Raw genomic sequence first — 27,697 nt, forward strand, 5'->3', positions numbered from 1 at the left:
ATCTTATTCTAATATTAAATTTAATCTATTTTAAGAACGAAGCTTTGTATCTCCTTAATTCTCCTTAACACACGAACTCTGAAATACATAAATCCAATGATACGTTATAACCAGTGCAAATCCTTATGAAGGCTACTTCTCTAGTAAAATTTGACCAAATAAAAAAAAAAACAAAAAACACCAACAGTATTACTTTCAGCAAAGTTGCAGAATAATCTGAAAGTAATGAGGCAGAAAAAGAAAGGAGAGAGTTATCTCATTTCACAGCACATAATTCAGTCATTTGGAATCACAGAATGGCTTAGGTTGAAAGGGACCTACCTCCAGGATCATCGAGTTCCAATCCCCCCACTACAGGCAGGGCTGCCAGCCGCTAGATCAAGTACTACATCAGATTATCTAGAGCCCCATCCAACCTGGCCTTAAACACCTCCAGAGATGGGGCATCCACAGCCTCACAGGGAAGACTGTTCCAGCACCTTACCACTCTCTCACTAAAAAACCTCCCCCTGACATCCGATCTAAATCTCCCCTCCTTTAGTTTAAAACCATTCCCCCCTGTGATATCACTATCTACTGCTGTAAAAAGTTGATTTACCTAATGTTTATAAATATTGGAAGGCCAAAATGAAGTCCACAGCCTTCTCTTTTCCAGGCTGAACAAGCCTAGTTTCCTCAGCCTATATTCATAGTAGAGATGCTCCATGTTTCCAGTCATATTTGTGGCCCCCCTCTGTTGAGCTTTCCTGCATTGAGAGACCCAGACTTGGACACAGTACTCCAGATGGGGCCTCACAAGGGCAAAGCAGAGGAAGACAATCGCCTCCCTTGCCCTGCTGGCCACTCCTTTTCTGATGGAACCCAGGATACCACTGGCATTCTGGGCTGCAAGAGCACACTGCTGGCTCATGTTCAGTTTTTCATCAATCAGGAATTCCCTAAGTCCTTTTCAGCAGGGCTACCATCATCAAAGGAATCGTCAAAGACAACAACGGCAGGTGAGCGCAGCATCAGCACATCAGAACACTTGTACAGTGGTGAGAAAATACAAATGTTTCATAGTGGACCTTAGCAGTAACACATACTCACTTTGTACTAAAGGCATATCTGATTCTTTTTAAAATTATGAGATTTGAAATATCCTTCTCTAAATGAACTGGACATACTCAATTTTGTGTTTTCTGGTAGACGCTTTTAACAAAACTAAGTGTCCTTAGCTGCCCAAGCCTTATTAAAGTGGGACCCCTTGTTCCATTTATACGAAGACTACCTACCTTGTGCTTCATTAAAAAGAATATCCAATGAATAGTCTTTAGAGTACCATTCTATAAAGGCATGCTTGCTGCAGCAAGGTCTGCAAATACATATATTACTCTCTAAGTTGTGTATTTTTAAACTCTTATAGGACTGTTAAGATATTGACAATATAGCACAAAGCTCATCAATAAAATAACATTTTTTAAGTTATCACTTTAAGTGCCTTTGTTAAATGACTTCTACTTTAATAACTAAAGGATTACTGTTCCACTCAATTTAATGATTCATAATTACCATGCAGATAAAAGAACATATGAGGTTAACAGCTATGACCATTAGCTGTAACCCAGACAGCGTAGCACTGTATGATTGATCTATTTTCTTCAAGAATAAAATTGAGATTAGAGAATTACTATTACTGTATAACAAGTACAGAAAGCTTGGGAGTAAACACATGGAAAAAACCAGCAAAAAGGAGAGGAAGGAAAAATGGAAGCACATTGAGTTTATTTCCAAATATCTAAGAACTGCTTTCTCGGCATCATATAATGTCTATGCAGTATCAAACTGATCCAAGTTTTAGACAGTGGCCCCATGTTTAAGAAAAGTAAGAATAGGCTACGATATTCTTCTGAAAATAATCATGGCTCTTTCCCAGTTTAAACTGTTTCAAGACTGGCAGGTTAAGGACAAGATTTCCAGAGTTTGTTCCCTTTACAAGTATTTCAGGTTTATCTAACCCACTGATGGCAGAGCTTTCATTGTGGTAGCAATGACAGAAATCTCCATTAAAACAAACATGTCAGCCACCGTATTCACATCTAATTTTATCTTTGGGACCAAAGAGTCCTCTACAAGGCTTTACCTTGGAACACACAACCACAATTCAGGCTGTCTTTGACATTCTTCTTCCATCTCTTCCCACAGTGTTTCCAGGTGACAGGCACAACCTTTTTCATGAGAATTCTCTCCCCACTGCCTGTCCATGACTGGTTTTAATGCTGTTTTGTTTAAGCAGCAGAAGATGGCCCTAAGCAAACCGCAGGAGCTTGAACATACATCTGAAAATTTCCTGGAAGTGAAGGGCTCAAATATTTGTGGGTATCAGTATCTCACATGTTTGCTGTTCAAACTGATTATTTGTTAAGAAATATGATCTCTCTACAAACCCTTTTCACATCAGAGAAAGCATGTCATTTAAAAAGCAGGCATTTTTGAAGCTCTTCAAAATAAGACTTGCATGGTGTCATAAGATCTGTGTATTAAGTAACAAAGCCATGAGCCTGCCTGCCCCACATTAACCAAAATCATAGTTTGCATTTCAAGATCCTTAAAGAAGGAGTGAAACTAGTATGGGCAGCTCTATTTGTATTCAGCTCACTGCGTTTTGTTCTGTTCCCCTACATTTCAATAATCCTACTCTCTAGTTGGCAATTCAGCAACAGATTTTTTAAAACCTTAAGTAATATGCTGTATTCTTTAAGCAGTTCTGTACCTCACTACTTCCTTTTTCCCAATGTACAATTAATACCTGTAGAGAAGAATGGCTGATTGTGGCACAGATTTTATGGGTAGCTGTAATTCTTCTTCAGAGAGATTCTTTCCAGTAATGCTGGCATAAAGCAAGCCTTCAGTTTCCACACGACATCCTACTGACTTACACTTCTCAGGCAGTGAGTAAAGAGAATAAAGATGCAACAGAGGAAATACAAGAAAAGAGTGCAGCTAAATAAACTCTGACTTGAAAATAAAAATGAATAAATTAGCACTTGTGGTTATAATCTCACCCTTCATGCGAGGTTCAGAGGCTGTAGCTTTTAGTTCTTAGGTCTGCCATGCTTTCTAGATCGCTCCACATAAATATTTCATTCTATGCCTTAGTTGACTATCTGTAAATGGAGGACAGCAGTAACTATTCCTCTCTGTTTCTAGTTTGCTTTTTTTTTTTTTTCCCTTTATGATTTTGAGATTTTAAAATGGGCTGACTTCCCCTGCTTCAGCACAGCAGGGTTCTCATCTCCATTTAAGGCTTTGGTGTTATTGCAACACTGAGCCATTACCAGCAGGAGCCATATGTGTGAGAACATTAACTTGTTTGAGAAGCAGAATAAGATGCTTTTAAAACAGCGACATACTTGAGAGATTGCACAAAAGCCACTAAGTCAACGCCATGTCACTTTTTCCATACATACACCAAAGAAGACACTGAATAAAAACATCTTTGTGCATCACACTTGTTGCCATTATTGTTGGAGCTAACGCCTGCTCCTTTTATTAAACATAAACTCTACAATTCCTTCTATAAACAGCACTGATTTGAGCACAAAAGTCATGTTCTCTACGGAAATAAAAAAAATCTTTCTTTTGTTCATAGATGCCACCTACATCCTTAGCTAAGAATTGTGAAGTTTTGTTGAATTTACTCTTGCACTGTCATGGCAGGTCATGCGTCTCTTTGAATTCTTGCTCTGAGCAACTGGAAGCAGATATCTGTACAGAATATTTCTTTTGAGATAAACAAATCAAGTATAATAAAGCTCAGAAAAGGGGAAAAGAGAGAGTCATGCACAAACTCCAATTTTTTCCTTTAAATCATGGACTGACTGAATACACAGCCAGGCTGTGAATTTGTCCTCAGCCAGTATAAATTACTCATTTCTACAGTCTAAGCCTGCAGGATATATAGACAATTCTTGAACAGTTCAGACCCAAACAAGCCTTCCAGGCTTTTCTGGAGTTGCTAACTTGTTCCGGGTCAGCGCATTCCTCTGCCTACCTCAGTATGCACACACCTACAATACAGTGGCATTGGCCATCAAATGCCACTGAATTAAACCACTTTACCACTCCACTGACAGCAGAAGAAACATCCTCAGAAGCATGGACCAAAGATGCTGCTGGCATGCGGGCTGTAAAGCAGGATTCTTTGGGGCTGCTTTCATCACTCTTAACTCCACTCCTTCAAAAAAGCCTTCTCTATTCTTGTCCTTAGCTCAAAAGGGAATGACTTTCTAGAAAAGAAAGCAAGAGCACTAAGGACAAAGAAACATTTCCAGAAGAGCCCACAACAGAACACGCAATTTTAAGAAGTAAAATCAAACCCCACAACATATCAAAGACCTATTGCCCAATCTGTTCTTCACAGTATCACGCCTGTTCTCCTACATATGCCCTTCTGTACGTATTATATTAGTCTCACTGCATTAAAGCAATCAATACCTACAACTAGGACCACGGCAGCATCATCTGCAGGGGATGTCTTTGGCCTAAGGCTTGAATTAGAGTAAAATGCTAAATATAAAACTGATAATCTGAGACTTCCCTGCCGGCAAGAGCTCTGAATCCCAGTGGGAGGATCCACGAAGAATCTTGGCTTGAACTGGGAGGTCTAAGAGCATCCATGTTATACAAAGGAGAGACATGAACACGCCTGGGAATCCTTCCCCTTTCTTGCCATGAAAGCTTTCTAATGTGAACAGCAAATCAACATTTACCTGAAAATTGACTATTGTATGACCTCTGCTGTACTCCCCATACCAAAGGGTGTACTGAACGGCCCAGAACTTTATTGGAAAAGGTAGAAATGTTAATATTTATAGTTCAGATTAACATTAGGGCAGGCTGTGTAGGTTTAGCACCAAAATAATTTCATGAGAGGGTGCTGGTTTGTATTCCAGCCTCAATCCTCTACTGCAGCCTGGAACTTCTGATTCACAGCCAATTGGCCAAAACAAGGTAGCAAGATGCTGTCATGGTTTTATGATTTTTGGTCATCAGTATTCCACACCATAACATCATGTAATGCATTGGGGGTGGGGTTTGATATCTGCCGAATGTTCGTCTGTCGGAGAAGAACTACATTTCCCCAGGAGACTTTGCGGTCAGCAAGGGGATATAACTCCAAGCAAGGTCACCTGATCCTTCTTCTTCGCCTGCTCTTCGCTGTCTGCGCTTCGCTATCTGCGCTTCGCTGCCTGCGCTTCGCCATCTGCACTTCGCCGTCTGCACTTCAGTCTCTCAACTGGACTGCACTTCTCACCCCAGCATTGTGGTGAGGTCTATACAATTCAAACAGACTCTATCTCTCTCTCTCCCTCTCTCTCATTGTATTTTACTAATACTATATTTAGTAAAATCATTTGTTCCACCTCAGATCAGTGCTGTTGTTTTCAAGTATTTTGGGGTCCCCTGCTTCCCCTTTCCCAGAGGCGCGGATCCGCAGATCCCTCCGCCCTGCTGGTCACGGAACTGGGCCGGACCAGCCCATAAACCGTTGACAGATGCCCAGCAAGGACCAAACACAAGAGAGGGACCTGGCACTTTTGACCACACTTACCCCACTAACACCATCAATGCTATTCATTTCAGGCATATGGGGCAAGGGTGAAAAGAAGTACTGACCTGGTTTCAGATGGGAAAGAGTTGATTTACTTCATAGTGTCTGGTATGATGCTATGTTTGGGCTTTAGAAGAAAAACAACATTGATAACACACCAATGTTTTGATTTTTGCTGAGCAGTGCTATATGGAGCCAAGGACATTTCAGTTTTTCAGCTTCTTGTATTGTCCTGCCAGCAGAGGGGACATGGCTGGGAGGCAGCCGCTGCTCAGGGAATGGGTGGGCATCAATCAGCAGGTGGTGAGCAATTGCTCGTACATTACTTGCTTAGTTAATATATGTATATATTTTTTAAATTATCATTACTGTTATTTCACTTTTCCTAGTAAACAGTCTTTATCTCTCATCATAAGTTCTGCTGCTTCCTTTCTTCTTACTCTCTCCCCTATCCCTGTGGGAGGATGGGGAGTGAGCCAGCATCTGGGTGGTGCTGAGCTGCTGCAGGGCTGAACCACCACAAGCAGTTAGGCTTCACCAGCTTTCTGTTATCAAGCACCACCTCTGTAAAAGGATCATTTTTACATCACCTGTTCTTAAGCCTATGCAGCAGAAAATGGCTCCTAGCAAACTGAAGAATCCACTCTAAATTACTAATTTAAAATGTTTTACATTTCTAAGCCCTCAGGATATTAAGGCAGTTGCAACAGCATAGACTGGAGATTAATGACACAGTTTCACAGTCCAGTTAAAACAATCTAATGGCAACCTGCTGCTAGAATGGCCAGTTCTGCCTTCTTCTGCCATCACCAACAACTGTGCAACCAGCTTGCTTGCTGTTTTCTCCCCGCCCCCCCCCCCCTTTTGGAGAGGCAGAAAGGATAGAAATAGGTTTTTTTAGCTGGTTCTGCTCACTGGTCCAGCTGGTGCCCCAGACTGTTACGCTCATCATGAGATACACAGTGGAAATGGATCCATAGTGATGAACAACAGGGAGAGTACCAGCTTATGCCACCCACACACAGAGACATAACAGCTTAAACCTGGAAAACATGTCCTGATGTTTTTCAAAGAACACTCGGAGATACAACTGCCCAAACTACTGCCTAAGTTTTACAGTCGAATGAAAGCAGGATGCCAAACGAAAATGACTGGAAGATGATAAGAATCATAGAACTGTTTGAGTTGGAAAGGACCTGTAAATATCATCTAGCGGAATTTGGTTTGAGAACCAAAACCCAAGTTGCTGGGCTGCAGATATTGTTAAAGCCCATCTGCCCAAAGCCCTCTCTTTGTTCAGAAACCAGTAAGTTTCAAGTCTTGCATGACCAGCTCTTTGGAAAAGGTCAGTCTCAGAAAGGAGTGGTGTTTTTACAGCTATATCAGAGCACTGCATCACATTCTCTTCAGGGAAAAGATTATCTTTGGGTGGTATGCCTTGAAGGCTGCACCCTATCAGCAAGTAGTGATCCCACTAGAAACTTAACATTTTCCTTATTTGCTGTTGGTGAGCGCCGAGTTGAAATTAAAAAGGGTGGGTGCAGCCCTCTGGAAAGACTTTGGTGCAGGGGATGGGCAGCCCCTAAGGAAAAAACATCAGAGAAGCGGAGTCTGGGGTGTGTGCATGAGTGGATCTGGTCGCTCCACCAAGGAGTGCTTTGTGGGGCAAGCCCTGCCCCAGGACAGGAGGTGCAGGGATTTGAGCATCCATAGAAAGGCTCACAGGAAGGGCTCTGTCCTCCCAGCGAGAAGCTTTGCTCTGAACAAAAAACAAAGCAACCAACAAGCAAAATGATCTGGCAAATAAGTGAATCCCCATGCATCTTGGCCTATTCTCCTGAAAAGTTAAAGGGATTAAATATTAGAGAAGTAAATGTGACATTTGACACTTTATATACGGTGTTGCCTTTGTCTCAATAGCTTTTAGGCTTTTTCACTACATTTAGGCTTACTCATACCTCCTTGTTCTGTAAGGACTGATTCGTAGAGGTACTGCTGCAGACTACAACAGAGAATCGTAACATTAATTCATACTATCTATTTTATTGTAACTGAAAATTGATATTCTAGCAAGACAAAGAGCCAGCTTAACAGTACAAAAAACATCAGATCAAAACTTAGCCTAGTGTTATTCACTCAGAACAACACTGTCTGGCACAGAGCGGTTGGAAAAAACCCACATCACATTTATGTAAATAGGGAGTTTGGACCAATATTGTTCCTGTTTCCGTTCAGCCACTGCATCTCCTCAGCCTCCAAAAGGATGCAGTCAAGTCCTTCAACAGCTTGACAACAGCTCTGGTTTAATGCAATGACAGGCATTTCCATGCTGTTTCCCCTGCAGTCCCGCTGGGGCTGGACACCAGCCCAGCCTCTCTCCTCTGACCTCCTCCTCTTCCAGCACACGACACTGAGCTCCCCCTGCAGGACCGCACCCCATACTGAAATCTCAGGGGGCTCTGCCTCGTCACCCCTCTCCTGGAGAAAAAAACAAGAAAACCTTACTTTTAGGCAACGGAGATGGGGAATGTCATCATCCTGCCTCTGTAGCAGAGTGCCAGCAGCTGAAAGAGAACCCCCCACTGCAGATTTGAGCAGAACAGTGACTGAAAAACACCAATGGATTAGGTTATGCCAGAGGACTCTGAGCTATTTTATTAAAAAAGAGTAAAACTTTCCGACTTCATTCTTCCGGTACCTTGAGAAGCAGCAAAGGGCTTGTCTTCTGCACCACACCAGCAGCCTTGCCAAGGCATTAGACGTGGCACTGAGAAGCTTGGGTCAGTGGGCATGGTGGGGATGGGCAGATGGTTGGACTTGGTGATCTTAGTGGTCTTTTTCAACCTTAACGCTTCTGTGATTTGAAACAGCCTCAGCTAGCCAGGAGTAGAGCTCACACTTCATATTCCCTCTTTCAAAAATTAAAATTAAAATTAAAATTAAAATTAAATAAATAAATAAATCAATGCTACCAATTTAAATAGAATGAATGAACAGGAAACAAACTGCCAATTCAACAATCAGTTTTCATCCCTTTTTATTTTCCATTTTTCACTTGAGGGACTATGCATTCATTTTCTCCATTGAAAAAGTCTGCCGCTTTATTATGACTCAGTACTGAAACGCAGCGTGTTCACAGTTCAATTTATTGTCATACTCAGTCTGCAGTGGGCCATTTGGCTGATTAAGTTGTATACCATGCGAAGGCATCGTGACACATGCTACTAGAAATGAGAAATGGCAGATGGACATTTTCAAAGAATAAGCAACATGCTCTGGCTTTGAATATCATCTTCCAAAAATGGATATCAAACATGAGGATTCGACATCCTCCAAGAAAATGTTGGAGCATTGTCTCCCACGACTTCAGGAAGAATTTGCCATTTCCAGCAGTACACTTCATCAAATAATAGCACTTGCCCACTTGCCATGTTCCTCTAAATTCCAGCCTGCTTTTTGCCTGGTCTGCACCACTCACAGGCTTTTCATTTGCACTATGGACTAACCATTATAAGGAGAAACAGATCACACATTTATAGCCAAGACTGTATTCAGACTGGAAATTAAAGGATTCAAAAAAGTGACCTAAAGCAAAAAGCGCTGCTGCTTTAGTCAGCTGCTGTAGGGATTGCAGGAGAACTAAGCTTTGATTGAAAGCTATTGCTCCCACGTGGCACCGCCATTCTTGAACCGGCTTTCAGTTTCTCAGTCACCAGTAATTTCATTGAAGCATTTAATGCTGAAAAGGAGATTTCTGAGCTATTCATTATTACACTTACAACAGTTTGACTGAATCCTTCTGAGTGTAACATATTTGGATAACCAACTCCTCAAGACAGACTGTATCTCCTTCCACGTATTTTTGCTGAGAATACTATCTGTGCTCCAAAAAGTGCACGCTCTTAAGAAAATGTCTAAGAGACTACAACGGAATACGATCTGTTACTATCGGTGTGCTGAGTAAGGGGCATTGCAAAAAGCAATCTGTTCCTCCCAAGATCTAAAAGACACTAAGAGCTGTCCATGTGTGACACAGTAACCTTGAAAATTCATAAAGAACGCATTTGTCAAAAAACTGCAGAGAACACAGGAAGGTCAGACCAGCTTCAAGAGGCAGCAGGAAACAAAACCGCAACAGAAGGGAGTAAGAATGCTCAGCTATATATTCAAGTTGTATTCTTTAGATGTTCATCTGCAATTGGAAATCATGCAAATAATGACAGCAGCAACGTGGTAGACCTGTGTTAAAGCGTAAATGAGTTTTCAACTGCTTTTAATATTAATTACATTGTATACTTATTAGAAGACATTTCAAACCTGCTTTTCTGTTTTACACTGAGTTTCAATTAGAATTTGGAGGAAGAAGACCACCTTTAGCATCCGATCTACCAGTTACACATTTTATGACAAGCAAATCATCCACAGGTTTATTCATTAGAAAGAAAACAACCTCCAATGAAGGTTGCTTTGGTTTCAGCCTATTTTTATTATTCTTATCAATTACCTTTTCTATACATTTACCCTCCAAGAGTTGTAGAAAACTCTTCTTACAATGCTTGCAAGCAGAAAAATGGATGCAGTATTTCTAAAACATGAAAATGCTTCTATACTCACTGCACAGATACAGAAACATAAGCGATGCCTTCCCAATAAGATGCTTAAAGAATAAAGTTACAATGAAAGCTGGGGCAGGCTAGAATAAATGCTATGGGGAAATACTCCAGCACGAAGAGTGTAGACTTTAAATACATAAGACACTTAATCCATCTGTTATCAATTATTCCAAGAGAATCTACTTTAGCACAGAGAACACAGGGTAGTGCAGGTGGATTAGTAACGTATAAAATGTACGTACATTCATTATCCAGGGAAGCAGCAATAATAGAATCACAGGAAAGTAAGGCTGGAAGTGCTCTCATGAAGTCCATCCCCTTGCCCCAGGGCAAGATCAACCATACATAAACCATTCCTGACAGATATTAGTCTAACTTGTTCTTAAAAACCTTCAGTGACGGAGACTTTGCAATCTCCCTAGGCAATCAACTGCAGTTTTTAACTACTCTTACCATTACAAAGACTTTCCTAATGTCTAACCTACGTCTCCCCACTATAGCAAGCTTGTATATCCTCACAAAACTGAAAAACAGATTTTATCATCTTCCTCTTTACATGAAATTTCCATATATTTTTGAATGGTTATCACATCTTCCCTCACTCTTTTAATCTCTGAACAAATAATGGCCAACTGAAGCATATGCAGTCTGCTGGAGCAATTTTTCCAGTCTCCTGTGCAATCCCTCCAAGGAGCCTCCCTATTCTGGAACCATAATTCCTAGGCCAGACATCTTCACCCAATACATCATCAGTTAAGCTCAACAGGCAAAGAGAGAAAGGAGCCAAATGAAGCATCAGGCTTTCCATCACCTTGTGCAAAGAAAGGTCCCACATAAACCAGCAGAACTTCCTGCACCTGAGGTATGAGGTAGAGAGAGATACCCCTGAGGAGGAAGAGGAGAAGGGCTGAGTCTGTAAAAGAGAAGAAGAGGCTTTTAGACAAACTTGGAGGTTATCTGTAGTGAGTTGGTCTGGAAGTGGAAGAAGTCCAGAAACAAGAGAAGGTGAAGGACAGTAGGAAAAAGTAGGAAGATGGCCACAAGGGTATGGAATCCTAAAGTGAAACCCAAAAGGGGAATGATGGAGGAGTCTCAGTACAGAGGGGAACTGGACACTGGGAGGAGAGGCTGGGAAAGCACAAAACCCTGAACAGGAAACACAACAGAAGCCCTCAGTGCCAGAGGTATACAGAGGAGAAGGGAGGGCATTCCCTCAAGCTGCATTCCTCTGGCCAAGAGGAACTCCGAAAGTCAAACTCAGTTTCTCTGCCAAAGTGGGGTCTGGTGGAGCATCAACCAGGTCAAGTGGCTCTTCCTAGGAGTAATTCTGCCTGTTTGGATATTGCCCAAGGTCAGGCTTTGGTGACAATGACCTTGAGATAAGGCTGCAAGGGATTGTAGAAAGATTTGAGGATAAAATCACTTCCACAGGAAAAGATGTGATGGAGAGGATGCGAAGCAATGACAGAGCAGGATAAGAAGGAGACAGAAATAGTCAGTGCTAGACAGAAGAGCAAGGGTCCACTGCATAAAGCAACCTCCTGCTATTTATTCCAGTTTCCATAGTACCTGAGCTAATAATCCCTAGAGGATTGTGCAGAAGTGCAGAAGGGTCACAAGGCAGGAATGCCCAAGAGTCAGTTCAGGTCTGTCAGAGCTTATGCTGAGACGGTGCTCATAAAATCTTGATAGACCTAAGCTGACCCTGTGAGGTCAGGATGTTTCATCCATTGATTCTTAATTCACCCTACAGTATTCCCCTTATCCTTTGATTATTCTGGATCTCCCCATGCCACACACTTGCCAGTGATGGAGAGCTGACTTCAGAATCACTCTGTTCTGCTACACCAGCACTCAAAACACACACTGGTGAAAGGAGCTGATTTTAAAACACGGACCTCGGCTGCTCCTGTTCCCCACCACCGATACCCTCGCACTGGCACAGCACCAAGGGAGACCCTGGTAGGACGTGCTCCCTTCACAGCAGCTAGGAAGCATGCCAGCGAGGCGGGTCTCCCAGCCATCACATCGCTGCAGCCCCTGCACACATATGCTCATCATGGCCATCCAGCTCAGGGTGTCAGACGTGTCCCAGCACAAAAGCCCACTGTTTCATGGAAACCTAAGGAAAAACAGCTTTCAGAATCTGAGAATTGCTGCTCTGAAATAGAGCTTTTTTTTTTTTTTTTTTTTTTAAATTCTCAAGCGCCACTTCGTACAGAGCTCTGGCCAATTTTCCTTTTCCCCGGATGCTTTCAACAGGCCCAAAGAGTGCTGCTCGCAGCAGAAGTGGTGTACCAGCCACACAAATGCTAAGCAGAGTGGAAAAATTATTTTGCATGTCTTCCACACAGACTCTTGTCCATATATTCTAGCATAATGTTTATGACATAGTATTGTTGATTCACAGCCATTTTCTGGTCTCCTGCAACTGCCCATCTGTTTTCTGCAGACCTGCTGTCTCACCAGTTATACTACATTTTGATTTACACAGCTGATTATTCCAGCCCAACCACAATTTAGAACTTGTCCTTAATGAACTGCATCATATTTATTTTAGATCAGTTCTTCAATAGACCGCATTAATTTTGAATTCTAATCTTGTGCTGAGAGGGCTTACATCCTCTCCCTCATTGGTATCATCTGGAAATTCTGCATACAGATTCTATCATCTAAGTCATTAATTAAAATATTGAATATTTTCAAGCAATCCTGGGCAGAATCACACTTGACATATCCTTCCAGCTTGGCTATGAATCACTATTAATTAACCTGAGAATAGCTTTCCAGCCAAGTGGGTGCCTACCTTGTAGCCCACACTGCCACCCTGTTAATGAAAGAGTGATAGCCTTTCAAAATCAAGACATGCTTTCTCTGCTCACAGAGAAGCTAGGTTCAACTGACAAGGTACATCCTGGAAGAGAACAATTTACATATATTTATCTCATTATCATTGACGGGTTAGTTGTAAAAACAAAACACACACACACAAGCTCATTTTTTGATTCTGACATCTTTTCCCCAAAGACTTAGATTAGCCATCTACATCAAAGGGGGGAAAAGAGAACCCAGGAAAGTTTACAAGTAGAAGCACTGCTGGGCCCTTCACAACTTGGTTTTTTTTTTGAACCTCGACTGTCCTCTAAATGTTCTCCACCAGAACTGCTAATTGCTCAGATACCGCTCAAGCTATTTCTTACTACACTGAAGAGATAATTTAATAAGCTGCCGCTTCTTTTAAAATACCTATCTCATCTAATTAGCTTATTATCAGTTTTGTTATGTTCTGTTTGGAATTTGTACCTGTCTAGTAGCAGAATTCCTTTTCTTGCCACCTGACTGCAATCTCCCTTTTTGACAAAGAAAGATGCAAAAAAAGTCATTAACTACTTGGTCCAACCTGCACACATCAGATCATGAGTTTTGCTTTTCCTTCTCTATTAGTAGTATAGAAAGTCAGTCTTCCTCTTATTACTAGTGAGGATATAGTATGTTTTCTTGTACCACATATTTTACCAGCTGCACTGTTGTGCCTTGGCCTATCAAATTTGGACCTTGCAAACTCCAACTACTCTTTTGTATTCACCTTGGTAATACATATAGTATCTAATTTCTAGTCAAGTCCTTCTCATTTTTCAGATCATGCTATGTTTTTTTTTTTTTTGTTTTTTTTTTTTTTTTTGGTTTTTTTTTAAATGAAGATACCTTTTATTTGTGCTTTTAAAACTCTTTATTATGACTAGAAAAGAAAAAGCTAGATCCTTTAAAAACTGTAAGCCTTTTTGTGTTTTTTAAGTTTGTTTCCCAAGAAATCTTTCCTGTCAGTCCTATGAGCTTATTTCCTTGCATACTATTGCTTTCATTCTGAAATTCTCTCATCTTCTGAAGAACATGATTGCTATCACTCAAATTGCCTTTTATCATCATAGGCTCAGCCATCTCTTTCCTAATCAAGCCTACACGCGCTTTCATTGCCTTTTCTACATTCTGCAATCCCCAACCTATCATACTTGCACAATCCACTGAAATCAGCATTAAGGCAGTAAAGTTAAAAGGGTTTTACCACATGCTGCTGTTTAGTAATAAATGGTAAATACAGTATATCTCATCAAACAAGAGCCATCTGTAACAAACAGCAACTCTGGCATCTGTACCGGTACACTGAACACTACAGACAGGATGAAAGTAACTTCTAACCTTACCAGTAAGCCTTCCTAGGTCACAGCATATTAGGAAAGGTAGAAATGAGTGTTTTCAAACACTCTAAAGGTGGCTACAACACACAGGTCTTGTCCTCCACAGCTTCTTTTAGCAGCACTACATTCCACTGTAAATTGAAAATGATTACCCTAGTTGTTCCAACAGGTACAACCACTTGGCATAGCTAGATTCAGTGTTGACACTGCACCGCTTTTGGACGACAGCTTTTTTGGTACAAATTAGCTCACTTCCACATGTGGTCATGCCCCCTTTGCCACTAGCCACTACTGTTTACTTCTACAGTTAACTCAGCATACCAATAATAGGAGCAGCACAGCAAGGATAAGAGCAGGAACTACATGCACCTAGCACTACACTGTTACCTCAGCGTTTACATTAGCGTAACATGCTCCCATGAATTTGTCTAAGAAATACACACCTACCCACTTTAAACTGCAAGATGTGCTATAGAAATCTAACAAAGAACATGAAGGACCACCAAAAAGCAAATTCAATTCAAGCTAGAAGAAATGGAAGTCTCTGCCTTCTTCTCATATAAAAGCAATGGTAACTCCACCTGTTTGCTTTACAGGTCTCCTGCTCATTTCTTCTAGAATTCTCCTGAATCCATGGTGCAACTTAACTGCACTAAAGAATTAATACACATTTAGTTAACAAGATTTCAAAATGTTTAATTTCTTTACCTGAGAGCAGCTCCAAGGAACACAACAATTCCTTATGAGAGAGCACAATGCTCAGGCTCTCAAAGTTCCCAGAACAGGTAGGAATTTGCTGGGTTGTCACCACAACCTGACTGCTGTCCCAGATCTCCAAGGACACCAGTTTCATTATTTGCCATTCCCTTCTACCCAGCAGCAGCAATGAGGTTAGCAACAATCTGACATTCTGCTGCCTTAGCAGTTTGATCTAAGCCAAGAACCTGACCTTCTAGGCACTAAGGGACAGTAGATGCTGTGGCAGAAGAGTTGAAAGTTGTAAAGAAAACAATATAACATTACAATGGTGTTAAGTGTAATAGAGTTTTCAGAGAGAGACAAGCTACAGCAGAAGGCATGGCAGGAAGAGGGAACAGATACTAAACGGCAAAGCTTTCTGCAGAGAGCAAATAGCAGGAAGAGGAAGATGAGGTGGAGGAGGGCTGGCAGAGTAGCAAGGAGAAAGAAGCAGAAAATGCCCAAGCATCACACCTGGGAGCTGTGGGAGCATGCTGTGTGTCCAGCAGAGGCAGGAGAGCCCTGAGATGGTTCCTTACTTCACATCTCCCAGCAGCAGTGAAACACTCAAACAGCACGGAACTCAGAGACAGAAAATGATATTCCTACACACACAAGCCATAATCCAGCAAACGTTTGAAAGCAGAATTTTTTATATGGAGAAATATATGTCTCACACATCACTTATTTTCATTTTGGTATTAACCCATTCTCTAGGCCCACTAAAGCAAGAGAACCAGACAATTTTCTATCCATTTCTCACAGAGTCTCAGCTGGCCAGATGATGGGGGGGAGGGGGGAAAGCAGGAAGGGGGTTATCAGAAGATCCTGCTTTCTCCCATCTCCCAGATTATAAATCAGTTTCAGGCAGAAGACATGCAGTGCGTTCCAGGGCAGTTTACACTAGAGGGAGCTTCTCTCAGGGAGACCCACCACCTTTGTATCCTTTCTTAATACATTATTTCCAATACATCTACACAGAAGTGTACTAGAGAAGGTTGAAACAGTTATTGTTTAAATATTTCGGTTTTGCTGCTCAGCTGAGCCATGAGGGGAGGGAGTTCAAGCACAACTTAGCACAGTATCACAGAATGGCTTGGGTTGAAAGGGACCTTAAAACCCACATAGTCCCAAACCCTCAGCTGTATTCAATATTCATATTCAATATAATATTCAACTTCTTTTCAAAACTCCAGAAAATTTCCTCAAAAGTACTAGCTTAATTACAAGAGAAATCCTTACCTGTGAAAGCATTTGTGGCCTGAAAACCAGCTTCCTGCATACTGCTCTCCCAGCGAAGCTTGTGATTCCAACTTTAACCTGTCCTTATTGGAGACAACTGCTGAGCTTGGAGCTGTCAAGTCACTTCCATCTTCGCTCGTCAGAGTCCATTTCTCTTTCTATTCCTGCATTTGGCACCATCCAATTGCCACCTGATCCTGGGTCTTTCACTCTGTAGGCACTGGGGCTATCTGCACCGAACCCAAGCAGCAAGCGTTGGACAGTCCCATCAACCGGCCAGCCAGAGGATGTGGGCCATGGTGGATGTGGAAATGAAGAAAATCATCTGCCAAGACTCGATTTTCCTTTTACATCTAAGTTCTAATCCTCTGTTCCTCCAGCACCATTTTTTCAGGTCCCAGCCAATGGTGGTGTTCAATTGTCTCTCCTCTCTCGTGCTGTCCCCCCTCAGGCACGCTCACTGAGAAATTAAAAAAGAAGAGATTATGTTTCCCGATGACCTGTAGCAACATTAAAATTAAGAGACTCCAGGGAACAAAAACCCAAAACACATTATCAGGGATTGATTGTACACATTAAAGGAGATCTTCAGAAGGCAAATATTACGATTTTGCTGAGATGTAAAGTGTGACCACACAGCTCTTTGAAGTGCAAAGAGGAACAGTGCTGAGGGTGTCATATGCATCTCTGAGAACATGATATGATTTACATTTCAAAAGCCATATTTAGCAGAGATGGGGGCAGCAATACAATAACAAAATTGCAGTTGAAAGGGAAAAGGAAAAATACTCAAGGCTCTCAAAGTCTAGTCTATTCAAAAACCAGAGTGAGATTATTAGCATTTCATATAGCTGCTTTTGGAGCAGGAAAACGAAGCACTGGATGCCAACGCTCTACACACCATTCTGTCTTCCAAGGTTAAAAATCTTTCTACGTCTGTGCCATTGATTATCTGTTTAAAATCTCAACTGTAACACAGATGACACAACTCAGACATCTTCCAACATTCGGTAATGTTAAAAATACCCATAGGCTGTACAAGGGAAAGGTGGGAAAGCTGTTCATGATACTACTTCTCCACAAAAGCACGGCTGTTTGCAACTCCCTGAAAACTAGAGCATACTTAGTTTTCTGAAAACTAGGATACATTAATAGGGTGAAGGACAACAGCAGACAAGTACAAATGTAGGGAGAAGGTTAAGAAAAAAAAGGAATGGTTTTGCTCACAGAAAAAAAAGAGGACTGGGGAGAAGAATCCACTCGCTCCTCAGCCATCCTCCTCCTCTGCAGTGCTTGGCTCCCCTCATTCAGCAGCACAGGCAAGTCAAAGCTACGTCAGTGATGATCTTATAATCTACTAATGGATTTTAACTAATGAGTCTAGTCAGCACTTGCAGTACTGGATCAGGATGACGTCCACCTACCGGGGCAGCCCACAGCAGCAGGCACCAGGACCACCACCAGTCCCAGCACTGCATGCTCCAGCAAACAGTGCAAATGTAGATGTGTGCAATCCATGCCTGCTTCTCGACCCCACTTTGGTGTCTATCTTTACCTGTAGCACCTAGTGACCAGCCAACAGCCTGAAGCATAAGGCTGCACGACCCTCAAAATGCAAAGAGGATTCTCACACCGCTTGCAGCACCTCCCGCTCTGCACACACCACTGCATGCAAAGCTGGCTGGGCCTCAATGTCTTTACTAGGGCTTTTTGTGATGGACAAACAAGAATCTGCTCTCAGGTGTATTACTGCCATTGAGCGTGACACGTGATGAGCGCTGACTCTCTGGAATACACTGAACAAAAATGAGATGCTATGATGAATTTTCTATCCTAATGATATTGCTACTGCTTTCTCAATTCTTGGAAGTCAGTATTTCTGAAAAACACAAATTTTTGAACGCAGGACTTTCAACTCATATAAGGCTATAGATCACATTCAAGACATTTTCCCCACTTCTTACCCAAACAGCCCAACTTAACAGAAGAGAACACAAAAGTGAAAGAAAAACTGAAAACAAAGCCTTTACATGTAATAGTTTATATCCCAAAAAAATTGAATTAAAACCTTAGATTCATGTTTAACAAGATACTATTCGTCAACCTCAGATCTTTAAAGTGCTCTGTGCAACTAATAGCCTTTTCATATGAGGTCATTTTAATTTAAAGTACATACCACTGAACAAGTAAAATATACATACACCATAGCACAAATTCCTCTTGGCTCCTCACAGCATGCTAACTATTCCATAATGACTACAGATAGATGCTGCACTCATCTCCCAAGCTTTTTCTCTAGAGGTCTGAGTTTCTTCTATATTTACAAGAATGGGTCCATATTTGCATTCATTTTCAGCCTTCTAGCTCATGGTTTTGGTTTATAAATCCACAATTTTGATGCATTCCATTTTCAGCATTTTGATGTTTTTCCTCATCCTAACGATTCTCAAGAGATTCGCACCAATACCTTAGCAACCAGGGAAAATCTCTCATGTTACTAAATAGCTACATCTTCATACTAGATATAACACACTTCCAATTGTTTAGAGAATAAAACACAATTACTTTTCTGAAAATTAACTTTAGTGGAAGAAAAATTATTTTCAGCATCCCTACTAAGCTTGTTAAGAACACAGTGGTGCTGCAGAAACTCTACAGTGCTGGCACATTCAGCAACAGCTGCTTGTTCCCAGCGAAATAATGGGATTTCAACAACTATACTGGACACTGAAATACTTGCAGAGTTCACCTGGAGCTCGAACTTCAAAAGGTACTGCACTCATGCATCAGGCTTAAGACCTCTGTTAAGGCCTCAAGTGCAGGAAGAGTCCTCACGATTACTCTAAGTGAGCATCTTCTGCTGCAAGAAGCACTCTTCTCCTTTGGCACTGAGCTGGGAAGCAGCTGGCAGGACATGGGCAGCAAACTAAGCAGTGCTGACAGAACTACAACAGTGTGTGATCTTCAGTTGCCCATTAAAGTTTTCACAACCTGTGGAGAACACAGTGGGAACATGTCCCATTGTATTGGTAAAGAGAAAATCTTAAATAGAAAGGCCTAGATACTTTGCTCCATCTGTTACCTCCTTTGCAACAGGAACTCTGTTCCTATTTCTGCTTTCATTCATCCATTGCAGTGTTAGAAGAGTCTCTGAAGCAAACCAGGATAACATGATATTTTATGGCTGTGCCATAGAGATTTTCAGCTAAGTGCTTACATGACTAAAGAAAAAAATCAAACCCTTTTTGTTGTTGTTGTCGTCGTTTTTTTCTCCTTTCCACTTTTCTCAGATTTGAGCTTGGGAAAGACACCATCACTTAAACCTCACACAAATTGCAAACAAAATATTTGGACTATTTGACACATTATGTGAGTTATAGGTTCTCATGGTATATTTAGCCAGCCAGCCTGTTATTGCTCTTTTCTAAATAGCTAATGATTATATATTAAAGGGCCACTTTAAAAAATAATCTGAGAGAGAAGCGGCAGCCAGGGAGCGTAATTAAATCCTGCAATAATATCTACATTTTATGAAGTGTTGTGCAATCATTAGTCAGGAGCAAGCCTGGAGGAGCTTGCACAGAAAGTAGCAAAACACTAATTTTTCCAAGATTGGTATCTCTTAAACATCTTTAACAACTCAAAAACGCTGACCAAAATGTAAATGCTGCAGCATGGTTTGCTTGGGGTTTTTTTTGTCCCCATTTCCTCTCGCTACACACAGCCTGCTTCTTTGCCACATGCTGTTGGTTCCCACACATACAGCAAGAACTCAACGGATGCGCCGTCTGAAGGGGCACAGCGACAAGGAGCATTGCCTGCACCTGCGCACCCATCCGTGGCACAAGACATTCCAAAGGACAGTCCCTGATCACTCCTGAAAGGCCTGTCTATGGAACAAACCCACATATCTTTTTGAAAAAGTTACTGACCAGCTTGTGGGCTACAGCTTCATTTAACCTCAGCAAGGGAGGACTCACGGCTTGAGCTTTTAGCTTTTGGGTTAAGGAAGTGTGAAAGGGCAGTGGTACCAAAACCCCCAGCAGAACACTGCTGAACAGTGGCTGCAGGAGGGCAGGAGCAACAGGGGAATGCAACAAGCCTCCGCACCCAGGAACCAGCAATCCGCCTGAAGGGAGGGCTGCCAGTGCTGAACTATCTGTGTGCTTCAAAGCCCTTCCCAGAAAGGCCAGTACTTCCTATGTTTTGAGGCAGCGTCAACCTGGATATAAATCTAAGAAGCTTCTGGCTAAAAAATATAAAAAAATAAAATAATTTTAAAAATTTATTTTTTTAAAAGTCCGACACTTTGTATTTATAAAACAGTGCTTGTAAAAAAATCTTCTGTGGTTTGCTACAGCAATTGAAAATAAAGCATGTGTGCATACGCAGAGCTTACCTCTCCATCCCCAACTGGAGTCTGCCAGAGTTTTCCAGGCTTTGGGTTTTCTTCTTACAGAGACTTCTAAACCAGATATTAATATTTATCAGTTATACCTAATTCTTCTTAGATGGTAAGATCTGTATTTCACAGTATGATCTTCATTTACTTCCATCTATCATTTGTCCTCTTTAAGATAACACTTCACCAGTGCTAAGTGAACTATGGGTTTTGGGAACTACTGTGCTTCATAACTCAAAGACCACTCAGAAAGCTCAAGGTGACATTCACAGAACATACAGAAATCAGACCAAAAACCAGATGTTTAAAATGCATTTACCTAATCACATCTTTCTCACTCACATATATACATCATTCGTTTTCTATCTTCACTGTTTGTACAGCTTAGTTGTGACATTTCAAGCAGCTGCTGTATTTCACTTTTTTGGTGAATTTCTGTGGCTGACACAATTAGTCTGTATGTTAAGCTACATCATATATATTCCTATTCTTGTAGATACTTTCAGATATGCTTCAGCTTGCTCAAGAATAGCATCCAAGCTTTCTTCCTTCCTTTCTTCTTGTTATAGAACCCTCTGACTTGCAGCAAACATGAGGACCATCTAAGCAAGCTGTGGTCCCCCTACATCAGTTGGAGAAGGAAACGGGACTCAAGAAGAGGGCAGATTGCCAAAATGAAGCATCTTTTTTTTTTTCTAGCCTTGTTACAAAGTGATCCAGAAAGCAAGACATATCCCCCAGTGCCAATGTCAACACACACTGCAAAAAACACCACAGGCGAAGTCCAGTTTTAAAGAATAAGAATAAACCGTTTCAGTAACAGCATTTCTCCTCCTCCACCCTCCTGCTTCTGTTCATTTCTCTTTCGAATGAAACACCGATATAAAATGGGCCTGTTTAGTAGCTTCCTGCCAAAGCAAATATCCTCTGGTAATCAGACAGCAAGGAATATTTCACTTGGCCAAATCCTATAAATAACTGATAACACAAAGGAGCACGCCACATTTCTTTCCATTAATCTTGTTAACTGAAATAATTAATGTGAGTCCTCTATATTCTATCTCTCTGAAGAAAGTAAAGAGCCATATATTTCCCTATAGTTCCACTGACAGAATGCAGTAAAACCCCAATGGAAAAGTTCACTCAAATCTCCATGACAAGCTATTGGGCTTGGATGAAATAATTATTGCGAGAAATTGTACGAGTTGTGTTATGCAGGGCAAATTGTTTATTTTTGGACCTTAATAAAACTATAATGACCAGAAGATGTCAAAAGAAATCATTAATCATCTGCTCTGTGAACCTAACCAATAAGAGAGAAACCTAAGCTCTGAATTTTATTTGCCAAAATAACAACAATGTAGGAGGAGCAGAATCCAATCTCAATTAATCTTCTTCCAAAATATCACAGCATCAGTTTTGAATTTGCAGAAGACTGGTGAAAGCTACGTTACACTAAGCAGATTGGAGAAAAGAGCCCAAGTTTTTTACTTGTGTCAGAAACCAGTCATCACCAGAAACCCAGGGGATGATGCAAACCTCAAGGCTTTGGAGCATCTGATAACTAACTATACCCCAAAGAGCATTTAGTATCCCTGGGCACCACCCAAAAAACAAGTTGTGAGTCACAGCTACCAGGCCTGAGCTCCCAGGGTAAGGATGTCACTGGCTGAATGCTGCTCTGCCACATGGGACACATGAGCAGAGGAAGCATCTGAGGAGAATATCACGTTGCTATTGCCAATGCTCTGTTAGGAACAGAGTTAGTTCCAAACAGAACTCTGTGTTAGTTGTCAACACAGAGCTGAGCACAAGATGATAGAGACAGTCAATAAATGGTCCTCACCTCCTCCCCTCCCACAGTCACTCTTTGCTGCTCTTTTCTGGCTTCTTTTCACCTCAACAAAAGCAATGGGGGTGCGTCCTGGCCCTGCATCCCCGCCACAGCCACAAGCAACACGTGATGTTTACAAGCTCTGCTTTCAGAGTATGCAACAGCCATTTCCCAGCTTTTAGCCAGCCCAAGCTTCCCAGTGTCTTTACAGAGGATTTTAAGTATAATAGAAGGGGCACACTTGTTATCTCCAGTGGCAAACCTCATATAACAGCAGCAAGCAGGCAGTGCTCCCGGCCTATGGCAAACAACCAGCGCCAACCCACACCAGATAACCAGCGCCAACTGGGGCACCTTCATCTCCACCAGCAGCACCTCCGGTGAGGAACTACGCCCTCCAGGGAACAGGGGCACACCAAATCCCTCCCACTGAACACCGCAGCCAAGAATTCTAATATACATATACACGTGCAGAGATTCACATACATGTACCAGTTTTGCTCATAAAAAGCAGACTGGGGAATCTAGGCCAAGCTGCACTTAAGTTTTTCAAGGCAGAAACATCTGTACTCTGATTGTTCTGGAAAGGAAATACTGAAGACAGCATCTCCCACGTGAAAATGTCAGGCAGCATACAGACACTGACAAAGACATATATACAGCCCTCCCTGAAAACATGACTGAGACTATGGGAAGAGCTACCCATGGGAACCTGAAAACGAAACATGAGCTTCACAATTTAATTCACATAGACTGCCACCTCACTGAAGAAGCACCGACAAGAATTCTGTAACTTTCAGGAGGGCTGTTTCAGCCAGTGCTATCCAAATCCATCTGTTGTGAGCAGCAGCTGCTCAGGAGCAGAAGGAACACAGGAGCAAGGCCTGCTGCCACGTCACACACATCACTACATGAAGCCATTTCTAGCATCCTGCAGATGAAACCACGCCACAAGAATTCATCTGGTTTACTTACAGCCTCAGTGGCCCAAATGCAAAAAGAAATGGAAGCAGAGTGCCCTACAGACAAGCTCACCTCAGTTAAAAGAAACTGGGGACAGGCACTGGGCACAGCGGCTCCCCAGGCAGGACAGGGGATATCAGCCCTGCAGCAGAGCTGGGTGCAAAAGGGCAGCGGCCAGTTCCAACTGCCTATGCAGATCATACACCAGTGCCATAAAAACCACCACCACCACCACCGAAGCAGTACATTTGTATTCAGGAAGGACTCTTGTTGTAAGAAATATCTAAAATTTCTCCCACAGAACTACACCGTATTTTAGATGACTGAAAAATCCTGGAGCCTGCTGTTCCCTATTCTACCAGTCTTGATTTTCACACAAAGCTACAGTGAGCTGCATGAAGCAATAGAGATTCCAACATCTGCCTCCCCTTCTGAAGCCCACATCTCAACTTTGCCCAGTATCTAGCAACAACAGCAAGATGAAATTGCAAAGTTACCATTATATTACAACTGAGCTCTCAACTCAGTGCAACAACCTCAAGCATTCAAATATATTTGCTTATAAACTCCACAGTCAATCGGGCTTAAGTAGTTCCCTCAATAGCTCTTAGTTCCAGCAACTGCAACTTTCAGCATGGAGATGAGAAAAGGAAGAAAATAATGATTTAGCATCTCTTATTTTTCTTGGACTTGGGAGATTTGCCTGTGTTTTTTTTTTTTTTTTTTTGAATGTGTTACGATCTCTCTAGGCTTCTGATCCCACCATTAAAGTGGATGCTGCTTCTACCTGTGGGTTAAGGAACAATGAAATGCTTAGGTACCAGGAGTGCTCTTAGCAAAATAGATCAGAGAGAAAAAACTAAGGCAACATTTTGATTAATTTAATTTTGCACTTGAGTGAATCTATCATTCTGCAAACTCATTACAATCCTATTAGTGTGGTAAAACTGCCCCAAATAAACTCCTTTTATCAAGTAGTAAGCCAGTATTATTTTATTTCCCAGCAATAGTAACAAGACAGTCTCCTTTAAGATTGTTCTTCTTTAAAAAAATCTGTTGGAAAACAACTCATACAAATACTACAAGATGCAAGCGGAGGACACAGTTGGAAGCAGTATCCACTGGTGATCACTTAAATCTCATTTTCCGGAGAACACCACAGTTCAGTCTCTCGAATCCCTCATTACTTAACATACAAAAGCAAAGAGGTTATTTTTTCTTGTCCCTGATGGAAAGCTTTTACATAAGCAAACAGCACAAAGAAACGGGAACTACTGTTACCAGCTAAATCTGAGAAATCCCCCTAGCCAAGAAATTCTTGTTTAGTATTAATGTAAGGAAGCAAACAACATCTTGACTCTCTCACTTTGGCTACAATTTAGGAAGCATCCAACCATTTTTATCTATACTTTTTAGAAACAAATGTATTTTGATATACTCTTGTCATACTTCACAATCATTCGTGCTACGCTGATACACTGTGTTAGAGTGCTTCAATTGCATCCAACCTGCACAGAAGTGTTTTAGCAATCCAACACTGACAGCACATTAACTAATTAACTGAAAACAAAACGCATTGAAGTTTTTCAAAAAAACAGCTTAAAAACTGATATTTGCATTAAGGAAAATGAGGCTGTTTATTTCTCACATGTGCGCAACCCACTCACATGTTCTATTTCTGCATTGTCCACCTTTTCAGGAACTCTGACCTCTCTGGTCTTTTTTTCTGTTCCACGTCCACTTAAGAGCCAGAACACGAGCATTATTTCTAAATACACCTAAGATTACGTGAGTGGTCTTCCAAGCCAACTTGTCAGTCTTCTCCCACCCTAACCCTCTGCCCATTAACACACAGCCTCCTTCAGGAAGGGCCAGCAGCAATGTAATTTATAGATAATTACAAAGTGTTATTAAATTCAGTTACGAACAGAAACTCTCTACAATCTCATATCAGAAGAAAGCAATGATCTACCTTTGCTATGGAGTTACAGCTTTGTATTTCCCAGGTGCTAACTCAACACCAATTTCATCGTATCAAATACTTATATTTTTTCTTCTTTTTAAACAAGTGGAAAACGTAATGAAATCCTGACTTTTTGCCTTTAATAATTCAGCTTCCAGTATCACTGTAATGCTTTCTGATAGAGACATCTGTCTTCTGCATTGCAGCCCCATAGCTGAGAAAACAGGGTGGGTTTATTAATAAAGCACAATAAAGAACCAGATGTTCAGAATGGAAAAATGCAACGAAGGAGAGAGATTGTCCTGCCCTCAAAACATTCATGAGAAAAAGCTCATCCAAATAAAAGGCAGCTGTCTGATAAGGAGGCAGCTGGAACCAGTGACGTTGATTATTCTTATTCCACTATATCCCACAGCAAGACACAAACCTATTTAAGAGGAGACAGAAGGGAAAACAAAAAATCCCACCTGTATTAATCTATACCACGTAGTTAGAGCTCTTGACAGTGCAACCCAGTCTTATGCCCAAGGAGCAGGCAGATGGGTATATATATGTTCCTTCTGCTAACAGCATTGGCAGAAAAGGGCTGCATATCAACACTTTCAATACTAAAAAGAGAAAAGAGGACAAAAATAAAACAAGAAACACTAGGATCCCAGAAGAGTTAAATATCTAGAATTTTGGATCAACAATGTGAGCATCTTATATAACACAGTTCATCATATGCTACCCAGTCAGTCATGCATCAAGAGCAGAAACTGGGTTAGCCACTAAATTTCTAAGAAACAAACTGAGATCTTGATTTTAAAGCACGTCAGAATGCACCAAGTGCTTTGGTACACCGTTAAAAGTTAATTATTATCAAATTAAATATCTGTACTTTGCATTATTTTTAAATGCAGAATTCTTGGGGTCGGGTTGTACACTGATCCAGCATATGGTGATCACCTTCTGTACAGGTATGCAGTAATTTCTCCCCATGCTGATCTAAGGAAACCTTCACATGCAAGAAAACCTTTCTGAGGCAGGATGGTGGCCTCAGAACCCACAAACAAAGGTGAACCCGTCCACAGGCAGCACTGACCAAATTTTCCCATCTCCAGCCTGAGGTTACGTATCCATCGCAGGAGGAACGTGACTGTACCTGGAGGTGTTCAAGAAACATGCAGACGTGGCACTGAGGCATACAGGTAAGTGGGCATGGTAGTGATGGACTGATTGATAGTGGGACCAGATAACTTTAGTGGTCTCTTCCAACCTTAATGATTCCATGATTCTATACACCCCACACCCCAGAAATCACCATCCAGCTCTCTCTTACAATGGGACCAATCTCTCTTCTCCTACAATGGGACCAACAGAAATGCCATGCTGTGGTCACTGAAAGCACAAGGGACAATACCCAGCTGACCTGCACACAATGATCTCCCTATCACAAAATGCAAGAATTGCTCATTCTCTTCAGAGCCCTTTTTTTTTTGAAGGAGGAAGTCACCAGCCTGCATGCATAAACGAGGACGCCTAGTCCTGATTTACCTAGGCACTTTTCTGACTTGTCTCACCCCTTCTGGCTCACCATTCGTGCTTTTGGCTTTGTTAGTGTTTTTCTTCATTTTTAAATAACATGCAAGAAAACCTAACTGAAATAGCATATAAAATCTGTTCCCCAGTAAAAATAAAAACAAACAAACCAACCAACCCCAGTACATCAATTCATTACACGTTCTTGAACTTGTGATAGGTCATTTTCAAGCATGTACATCTTCACAATTTTAGAACTTAATAACCAACAAAATGTTGAAGGTTTTCCTCCTGTTAAATCACGTTATGCATCAAAACAGAACCATTTTACAATTCAGACTTTGTGGGAAGACTGAAGCTCCAGACTTATTTTGCATACAGAAGCCCCAAAAAAGCCCTGGGCCTTTTTATTATTTATTAAAAACACACAGAACAGGCAAGGAAAAACATCCAATATGTATTTGCAGACAGAACTATGCGGATTTTTAACAAATAAGCAAACTAAATTTACCTTGTGGGCATAAGCAAACATCAAAAATGCCAGCTCAGAGGGTATTTTTCTTTCTGTAACACTATCACTTTGGGAAACTATTAAAATAGCACAAACTTAAAAGCGGCACTAACAAAAACTG

At 41.4% G+C, this 27,697-nt stretch overlaps 1 protein-coding gene across 2 annotated transcripts in view; it reads right to left on the minus strand.

Moving 5' to 3' along the window:
- LDLRAD4 (low density lipoprotein receptor class A domain containing 4) overlaps positions 1-27,697 on the minus strand; it is a 230,323-nt gene that overhangs the window by 157,672 nt on the left and 44,954 nt on the right. For both annotated transcript variants that reach the window (XM_042868683.1, XM_042868684.1), the window contains exon 2: positions 16,383-16,842. In XM_042868683.1, the coding sequence (XP_042724617.1) occupies positions 16,383-16,422 (40 nt within the window). In that variant the 5' untranslated portion in view covers positions 16,423-16,842. The remainder of the gene's footprint in view (positions 1-16,382; positions 16,843-27,697) is intronic.

This window comes from Lagopus leucura, unplaced genomic scaffold (assembly GCF_019238085.1).
Source record: "Lagopus leucura isolate 7727_CA_CO unplaced genomic scaffold, USGS_WTPT01 Super-Scaffold_100002, whole genome shotgun sequence".
In the NCBI taxonomy this organism is placed as follows: Eukaryota; Metazoa; Chordata; class Aves; order Galliformes; family Phasianidae; genus Lagopus; species Lagopus leucura.